Raw genomic sequence first — 10,590 nt, 5'->3', positions numbered from 1 at the left:
ATGTGTTGGGCTTATAATCCATGAATATTTTCATCATATTGATGCTTGTGATTGACAATTTGTTTAGAGATGCCACAATAGTGGTTTCTTTTTCATAGATTTCTAGCCGTTACATTAAGTTTAGTTTCATTTAAACTTGGTTGGATAGATTAGTACAAATAAGTGTATGATGGATCATTTATCTTCCACTTACAAAATTAAATATTAAGCATGCATTAAAGTAGCATATAAATAATATAAATATACATGATATAAGAAAAACATTTTATTGCAAAAGAAAGGACTGAATTGTTACCCACGAAGTATTGACTTCACACATGGTACACTTAATTTAGCAAACACATTGATTCATATTGTATAAATTAAATCAAACTAGGAACATACAAAACCATTTGGGACTTCACCACCACAGACATTAAGGAGCAAGCTAAGAGATAATGGTACATTAAGATTGATCCCTAGGACGTTGGCTTTGATTGCAGTGCACAAACAGACAGCAGCCTCAAGGTCGGCAAGTCCTTGGATGAGAGAGCAACATGGCTTCACCGGTGGTGAGCCTAACTCAACTTTGACCAATCCCCCAAGAAGATTAGCACAAACCCCCAGTTTCAAGGCGTCTCTAGGGCAGGTTTCTGTATTTGGGTTTGTGTTTGGTACTGTGTTCGGGTTAGAGTTGGGATTGGGGTTGGGGGTGTGGTTCGTGTTAGTGTTGGGGTTGGGGTTTTGGTTAGTGTTAGGGATGGGGTTGGAGTAGGGATTGGGGTTTGGGTTGGGTTTTTTATTTGGATTGAGGTTGGGTTCTGGTATGTCGGACGTCTCACAGCCACTAACCATGACGCAGAATAAAAGGTTGAAAGCTATGACCAGAACAACGGACACATTACTCTTTGATGCCATGCCGAAATCGGTTATGAAAACTTTGTCAATTATGGTGAAGGAAGAGTGTGATAGAGTAAGGGTACAATGGAACATTATATAGGTCTCTGTGGAGTAATATTTTTTGTTTAAATATATTCCAGTTAGTAATTGAGTCAAATTAGTATGTTATAGTTTTTGCTGCCACCAACCCAGATGCATTATACTAATTGCAAATAAAAAATATATATGTGCTTCAATGGATTAAAATTTAACAGGGTATATATATTATCTTATATATCTGTTGTTCAAATCTTTTTTAGTCTTATATATATCTTCTAAATATTCAAATTGCGTGGTATATGTGCTTTGCATGTAGGTTTATGGAAATACATTTTTGCTTCTGTATAGTTTTCTAAAACTGAATATATTTTATGTTTTATATATAAATGGGTCGGCTACAATGAAAAATAAAGAAAAAGTTAGTATGCAATAATTTTATAAAAGTTACGGATTACAAAGAAGAGGTGAAAACATCAAACCCTTTCAATGTCCAGTAAATGTCTACTAAAGTCACAGACCACATTTACGTTTTTCCATTTTCTAAATGGATGTAAGTCACGCTATCATAGAATAATTAGAAGAGAGGGACTTCGAATCATTCCCATGATTTCAATATTTGTCGAATCATTCCCATGATTTCAATGTTTGTCACATGAAAGATTTTTGGCATCTTAAATATAAATATAGTCAATAAAAAATTGCTTTGAAGCAGGCGAGGAATATGTGTATTAACTGACTCAAGATATTAGGATTCAATACCCTTAATTATAATTTTAAAAAAATTGTAAGTAAATTCAATATAAAACGAATTCTAAATAGAAATTATTAGCCACGACATTCTAGAGTTGTTAGATCAGCGGCATATTTCTACGACGGTAAATAAAAGTTAATTATATGAAAATGTTGTTAGTCTAGCGAAATATATAGCAGCCAAACACACTTTAAATGTTTAATAGCATATATTATGAGCATTTTAAAATGACAGATTTTTGTTGGGAAGCAACTATTAGTTAATGATTGTTATACATTTTTTATATTTTGCTGGCAAGAAGGAAAAATAATTAGTAACAAACCGGTTAGTAAACAAATCATATATATACTCAAAGAAAACTAATGATTTTTATATTTGGTTTTATATGAACCATTTATACGAACCAATTTAATAAGGACGTCCAAAATAGAGAACCAAAAAATATCCTTGTAACATTTTACATTACCAGAGTGCAACTTATAACCATAAATGTTTGAAACTTGTAGAAGTACCACAAAACACCACATACATAGGTATTTTGATTAACGACTGACGAAATACGTCATTTGCATGGTAGACGAATTGCGGGAGATCTGATGGATTGGTAATGGATTAATGCATGTGGCTTATCCTTCACATAATTTTGAATATTTGACATGAACTAGCATAAGATTTCAGAATAGATAAATTATATGTCTAAAGTTACTAGAAATGATACTAAACTAAATGGCTTGTGGTTGTTCTTTGTCAAATAAGAGAAATATATGCAAAACACGTTTAAAAAGTATACAAAGTTTAAATATTTTAATAGGTTATCGTGATCCGAAATTAATTAATTATTATTATTATTATTATTATTATTATTATTATTATTATTTAGAGAGTAAGAATAAGCTCAAAGAAATAAAAAAAACATTGAACCCATTAAGGTTTTTTCACGAACTATGAAAAAATAGAACACATTCCAACTTTGTTTCTTCTATGACAACATTCTCGTTGTTTTTTTTTTAGGATGATTGAATCATGTCACTACATCTTCAAGATATATCGAACAAAATTGTAATGATTCATTAGTGACCCAACCATTAGCTATATAACCTTCCAACCACTCTTTATTTATGACATAATTTTTAAGTTTTTTCATATAGTTTTCTAAATGATACATCCATCTTATACATACCAGGATCTGCAAATATATTCGTAGGTAGATGAAAAACTAAATGAATCACAATGTCAAAATACCCAAGAGGACATATCACTTCTAATTCAAATAAGATTCTAATATGTTGCCTTCACTTCCCCCGTATTCTTCATGAACAGTGTTCTCGAGCAAACTTGTTTAAACACATACAAAGCTCTATTGTTGGTGCATTAGTATCCTTGTCCAAAAACCTTCTAACTCCAATTGGTATCACACGTTGCATAAGAATAAAATTGTGACTAACAACCAGATATTTTTAAATATATAATCATGTTAGATGTAATCCTATGAGGTCTTTCCAGCCAAACAATGTAGGTATTAATTTGTCTCGCATTCTTAATCATGTTAGATGTAAACCTATGAGATCGTTTAACATTTTAATAAATTCACTAGCGTAGGATAATAAATCTAATTTTTGAATACGTTACCTCATATGTAAATGTGTATTACACGATTGGTTGTTTATGAATAATTCAATAACATTTCCCTTACCTCCCAAATGTGTGTGTGTGTGTATACACACACAGTCAACGAGCAAAAAGAAACTGACAACTGTATATTTCTTAAAATATAATCATGTAATACAACTTTACATCCTAAGTCCGGTAAATTATTCAAAAAACAGTATTGAAAATGAAGACAACTTGAAATTAATTTCTTACTCAATTTCGGGTAGGTATTTTGATGCTTTTGATGATTAAAACAAAGATAGTTAATGTAAAAAAAAAAACCTACTTTTATATTATCGAATTGTACTTTAATAAATAACTTGTTAGATTTAGTGTCTTACATTTCTGATTTTTAGTTTTTTTCGTATTATATTATATTATTTATTTTAAATATTATTCAAAAACAGTCGTTTGACTAAAAGACTCAACCATCCAACGGTTAGACTTAGACGATAGCTGCACAATAGGGCAAAATCAATAACACCGAGATTATTTAGCATGTAAGTTAACGTATTCACTTAATAGTTAACTGACATAAACAAGAGTCCCACAAAGCACAAAGCAAACAACATTCATGCAGTAACACTCCAAGCACTACTCGAATCTACCCCTATGTCGACGACTTTTTTTATTACCCTATGCCGATGACAAGTCGTCGGGATAGCTTATACCGACGACAAGTCGTCGGTACAGAGTCGTCGGAATAACCTCGTCGATATAGGTGGAAAAAGTCATCGGGATAGATGTTGTCTGGATAGCTACCCCCATACTAATGACATGTCGTTTGCACAAGCTTTGTCGGGATTGATTTTCAAAAAAAATAAAGTTTTATTATTTACTTGAACCGACGATATGTCGTCGGGACAAAGGCAGTATCAATTAGGGATGGAAATTTCACCTGACCCGATGGGGAACCCGGTTGACCCGCCCCAATCGGGGATATGTATTCCCCGCCAAAATAGGTATCGGGTACGGGGTCGGGGATCCCCATTATGCTAAAACCAGGGATGGGGCCATGGCCAGGTATAACAATCCCAATCTGCCCCGCTCCGCCCCCGCTTTTATGACTATATATATATATATATATATATATATATATATATATATGGGAAAAGTGAATATACCCTTAAGGGTATATAAGCTTAGGTACCCAAACCCATCATAATACGTCGTTTTGTTTGATATATTCATTATAATGATCTTAAACTTCAACCTCTAACTTGATTTACTTTATAAATTTTTAAAATTTCACTACTATCTTCCTGTTACATCACATTTTTTTGTCGAACACTACTAGGCTATATATATTGTAGTTGAAAATGAATATTATGTAAAAGGAAGATAAATGTGATATTTATAAAAATCTTCGAAATAAATCAAGTTAAAAGTTGAATTATAAGAAAATTAGACAATTACAATGTATATATATGATAAAAAACGATGTAGTATGGTGTTTTAGGGTACCTAAGCTTATATACCCTTAAAGGTATATTCACTTTTCCCTATATATATATATATATATATATATATATATATATATATATATATATATATATATATATATCATTTATTGAATTTGAACTAAGTCCACCAAAACGAATGATTAGACTATCTGAGATAGATTCCATATATCAAATTATGTTCCCAATTCTAAGAGTTTGTGAATCATCACTTCGTCCGACGATCAATATCCCAAATTGTCACTTTTCGTTTTGATGTTTGTTAAACTTTATGATTAATGTGAACAGAATCTAATTATGACATCTGGTTTGAATCGCTTATTAAAGTTGGTTTTTTGTGTAAATTGAGTTTATTATATTGATAGATTGGGGATGGGTTTGGGATGGGCTGCGAAATAGCCCAGAATACAAAGGGGATGAGATTTGATTCTCCTCATCCATCGGGAATGGAGATGAGGATGGGGACGAGGTTAGTCACTCGGAGATGGGGACAGGGATGGTTAAGCCTGCCCCAAACCCGCCCCATTTCCATCCTTAGTATCAATTAAAATCTAATTAGCAATTGAAGGTTTATCACACCATTAAATCTATGTCCAATTTGGTCCAAATAACGAAAGATTTAGTATAGAAACAGCCAAGGATTAATATGAAGATACCCAAAATTAGATTCTATTCTATTCAATATGAACCATCATCATACAAGATTCAGAAACATTAATATCCAAAACAAAAAAATTTACTATTCTAGTCATTATCAACAATCACTTCCTTTTTTTCTTGAGATGATTCATTCTCATTCTCATCCTCATTGTCTTCAAGTGTTTCTGCTTCCTGTAAATCATAAAGTACACATTAGATTATCCATTTATAATCACTACAAATCAAGAATACACAAAACCAAAAATCCCATGAAGTACTTACAATAAATCATAAAGTACATATCATATTATCCATTTATAATCACTACAAATCATGAATATACAAAACCAAAAACCCATGAAGTACTTACCATTTTTTTCATTTTCATTTTCATTTTCAGCATCATTTGGGGTCTCCAAAACCTTTTGGTATTCTTCTTTAAGTTCAACTACCCTTGTAATAAAAGGTTTTCTTTTCCTGAAAAATAATAATCAAGATTTGGAAAACAAAAACTCATTACATACGATTCAACAAAAGAGCTAATCAGACAAGAAAGAAAAAGAATGTATGAAATTTGCTGCTCGTTTCTTTTGTCGCATACTTCCACTTCTCACCCTCTTCCTTTGCAACTTATAATTGAAAATATAAAAAAATATATCTTAATCAAATCGACAGAGAAAATCGCACCAAAACAAAAAATAAACCCGAGAAAACTATTTACTAAAGACCGGCAGTGAAAAGGGTGGTGCAACGGTGAAAAAGGTGGCCGGAATCTCCTGTGACTTGGGAGAATCGGGAGTTGTGCAGTGCTGCAAATGAGAGACAAATCTATTTCTTATTATACATAAAACTCTACACCGACGATATCTCATCTGGATAGCTTTCAAGAAACGACATCGTTTTCTTTTTCCAGCAACAAAAGTTATAAATAAATAGAAAATATATTTATCTAACCTATACCGACAACATGTCATCGGGATAAGTTTTCAGAAAACCGCGTAAACCCTTTTTGTTTCCCGCGTAAGCTATGGCGACGACAAGTTGTCGGCATAGATACCAAGTTTAAAAAATTCTGGTCAACTATATACCAACAAAAAGTCGTCTGCATAGCTTAATTTTTAGCGACAACTTTTGTCATCAGCATAGAGGTCGTCAACACAAGGTATTTTTCTTGTAGTGAAGCCAAAAATCAATCAGAATCGCATCCAAACTCAATTGCTACTACCATGCTAGGAACTACCACACTTACTGCCAGTTGCCTTATGCATGAAAATTATACGCAGATCAGGATCAAATAGATTGGCAAATAAATGATTCTAGCCTAGGACCACAACCAGAAGAGAAACAGAAAATAAAGCAAAATTTGTCATTCTAGCGCTATATGATCCTGATCGCATCCAATTTTTAAAGCATACACTTAGCAATCACTTCCACGATTATAGATTCCAAATCTAACATAGTATCAAATTCCTCCTTGGCTACAAGACATCACATATTAGGCCAATCTATCATGTAATTCTTGAAGGTATCCATAGCTTTATCCTAGCATGAAAACATTCCATATCATATAACATATCAACATGTATGGCATTCTAGGATTCACTTACTTGAGCTCGGATGATTACACACATCACACCCACTTTTTCTTTATCAAAAATCTTTTAGAAAATTCATTTTATTTCAAAACGATTATCAATTCGTCAGTTTGAGTTCAGACAAACCCAAAAGTGTGCCCTAATCCCTTAAACCAAGGCCCTGATATCAATTTGTAACATCCCAAAACTTCATAGTAAAAATTTCATTTTAAAAATCTTAAAACATACAAATGAGTTGTTCCAAAACCAATCAAGTGATTATATCATTTTGAACATCAGAGTAAAAGTCATAAATAGCCAATGGCGAAAACAGTGGGGGATGATGTCCATTTATGTCGGGCCCTTCCCTTTGCAAACGGATGTACTTGAAACCATAAACATATAAACGTAAGCACAAAGCTTAGTGAGTTCCTCAAAATACCACATACCATAAATATCATCAGTCCAAGCTTAGACATTGGGCCCACACCATAATAATGGACCTATCCCTTCCTAATCAATGGGCCCAACCCAACATATAAATGGGCCTATCCATAATAAAATGGACCTAGCCCAATATAAAATTGGCCTAGCGCACTCATGAAAATGGGCCCAAACCTATATACATGCCATGGGACCCAGCCCAACATACAATGCAAGCATCACAAAGACAGCTACAATCCTACATAACACATCATAGTGGGCTGACATTGGTGCCTTCGACCCACATGTATAGTGAAGAGACTCACTTGACTCACACATCAACTAAACCACAACTCAAAGCCTTGCAACTATTGCTACAACACTCCTATCACATCATACAAGGTCCACCTATAATCTACACTCTAAAACCAACCATCATGACAAAAAATCAACCCATGTCAAAAGTCAACGTCAAAGCCAACATCCAACATTGACTTCAGTCAACGTCCACATCGTGGCCTTCCTTCGCCAAGTCGTGGCTCTCATATAAACGATAATATGGGAAATTTCCAATCGCCATAAATCACCAAGGGAGTGAGAGATAGGTTTCTATGAGGTATATGGGTGTTAGATGTTGGTAATGAACCCTAGAAATGTCTTAGAGGGGATTAAATACAAAGCAAACCCAAAACTAACCATCGGCTTAGGCTAGAACAATTGCCATGTTGTGGCCATCCTTGGCCATGCCATGGTGGTCCACCAAGACACATAATCCATATTATCAGTTCCATGTCGTGGGCATCCCTGCACCATGTCGTGACACAAGGTTTCCTCCAAAACTTTATCTTTGGTTCCTGATAAAGGTTAGCTTAACCAATCTGGAACACAGGTGTTGCATGTAAATTGCTTACATCATGTTATGTATTGATATATAATACTATTGGTAAAGAAATATAAGAATGTTGCAAGAACGGTACAGGAATTGTAAGTATATTACTTGTATCTATAAAGAAATGCAAGAAATAAGCAAAGTATGTATCTATTTCTTTTACTTATTATTTTCTCTAGTTATTTTTATGCGTTAATTGCTAGAAACAAACAAATTACTATGCTACTTCTTTCATTTAAGATAAACAAATACATTTTATATTGTACTTGTCTTATTTTTTTGCTATTATAGGAAGAAATGATGAAGTTTGTTCTTTAGGGAGTTCTTGGAAGAAGCTTTATTTGCCTTTCATTATTTTTTGTGGGATCGAGGTCGTATGGAATGAATATTTAGTTTTTTTAGTATGTTCAATTTGCTTGTAGTCAATTATGAATGTTTTTTTTGCTAGTTGAAGTATTTCAATTTTTATGACTTGTATTTTTCATTTGTGGTTTGAATTACTATGTTATAATACTTTTAATTAAAAATGGTATTTTTAGCACATATATTCATATTTACATCCTTATGTTTTTTCTTTGTTTATACACATCTGAACATCATTACTTGCATATGTATTGTTTAATTCCCACACAAAAAGTTACATCCTTATGATTTTTGTGGGATCGAGACCGCATTTTAACACCGCTTATCGTCTACAGACCGACGGTCAGGGCGTGCGGACCATTCAGACCCTCGAGGATAAGTTGCGGGACTTCATCATTGATTTTTGGTCGGAGATGAGACTCCTACCTATCCCTTGCAGAGTTATCCTACAACAACAGCTTTCATTCCAACATTGGTGTTCCACCTTTTGAGCTATTGTATGTACAGAGATGTCATAACCCAATATGTTGGGGCGAGGCTGGTCACAGGGTCATGGGGCGGGCCGAGGTGGTTCTACATACTACCGAGATGATTCAGTAGATCAGGCAACAATTACAGACTTCCTAGAGTCGACAGAAGAGTTACGCTGATCGGCGTCGATCTGAGTTGGAGTTTCAGATCAGTGACATGGTGCTCCAAAGGGTCTCACCCTGTAAGGGTGTGATCCGTTTCAGGAAGGGGGGAAAGTTGGGTCCTCAATATATTGGGCCATCTCGGATCATTGCCAAGGTTGGCAAAGTGGCGTATAGATTGGATTTTCCGGAGGAGTTCAGTCAGATTCATAGCACCTTCCACGTTTCGTAGTTGCGGAAGTACGTATTGGACGAGGACGCGGTAGTATCATTGGACAACATTCAAGTTGATGAACGCCTGAATTATGTTGAGAGGTTGGTGGTTGCTTTAGAAAGAAAGGTAAAGGTTCTGTTCAACAAGGAGATACCTTTGGTAAATGTATAGTGGCAGCATCAGAGGGGATCCGAGTGGACCTGAGAGCCGGAGGCTAAGATACGGGAGCATTATCGGGATTTGTTCACTGCAGTAGGCTTCAAGGATAAAACCTAGTTTAAGTGGAGGAGTGTTGTAATATCCGGATTCCCAGGTATGAAATCTTAGGAATTTATGCATTTTATAAGTCTTACTCGACGAGTTGGGAGGTCCCAACTCGTCGTGTAAAATCAAGAAGGACATGTATTCCATAAAACCTACTCGACAAGCTGGAAGACCTTAACTCGACGAGTTGGTGGCTGAACATGAAACCCTAAATTTTAGGGTTTACAACCTATATAATCTCCTTAAGCCTTTGAGACTGACCCTTTATTAGCCTTCAAACCCTAATATCGACCTTGTGAGCCCTAATCTTCATTTCCTCTCATATTGTGAGCTAGTGTGGCACTTTGGAGCAAAAGAAAGGGAAGTTAGTGAGAAGGAGGCAAGGATCTAGCAAGCAATCCTTTGATCTTTAGTTTGGCACTATTGTGGACTGTTGTGAGTATCCAAAACCTGATATATATATATATATATATACACACACACACACAGACATTGTTGGGTTTTGAACATTCTAACACTCCTATGGTGTACATGCAACCCTAAATACCTTGGATCTATGTTTTCTCTAATAAACATGCAAACTTGAACTTTCCAAGGTATTACCCTATCTAGCATACAAAACTTTGATACTTGGGTAATAAAACAAGTTAGATAACATACCTTTTCTTTATAGGTTGTTTCTTGGACTTTCAACAGCTTAGCAGAAATAGTATGAATGCCTCAAATGGAATCACAACACACCTAGAACAAAGGATAACATGAAGAGAGATTCCTTGCACACACAAATAGGCTAGCCCTCTAGTATTCCACTTA

The 10,590-nt window shown here is 34.5% G+C and overlaps 1 protein-coding gene across 1 annotated transcript; it reads right to left on the bottom strand.

The window, feature by feature from the left end:
• Positions 1-252: 252 nt before the first annotated feature.
• On the bottom strand, positions 253-938 carry LOC145000616 (uncharacterized). The gene has a single exon (XM_078959876.1). It carries the CDS (start codon positions 895-897, stop codon positions 373-375), a length of 525 nt encoding a protein of 174 aa, XP_078816002.1. The 5' UTR covers positions 898-938; the 3' UTR covers positions 253-372.
• Between the last annotated feature and the right edge of the window lie 9,652 nt (positions 939-10,590).

Source organism: Lactuca saligna, chromosome 6, assembly GCF_052625555.1.
Source record: "Lactuca saligna cultivar CGN05327 chromosome 6, ASM5262555v1, whole genome shotgun sequence".
NCBI lineage: Eukaryota > Viridiplantae > Streptophyta > Magnoliopsida > Asterales > Asteraceae > Lactuca > Lactuca saligna.
Note: the sequence above shows the minus strand (reverse complement) of the source record. Positions and strands in the feature narration are given on the sequence as shown.

Bases quoted from the DNA above. Each gene is read 5' to 3' on its own strand.
- LOC145000616 (XM_078959876.1), bottom strand. From the start codon at position 897: ATGGCATCAAAGAGTAATGTGTCCGTTGTTCTGGTCATAGCTTTCAAC.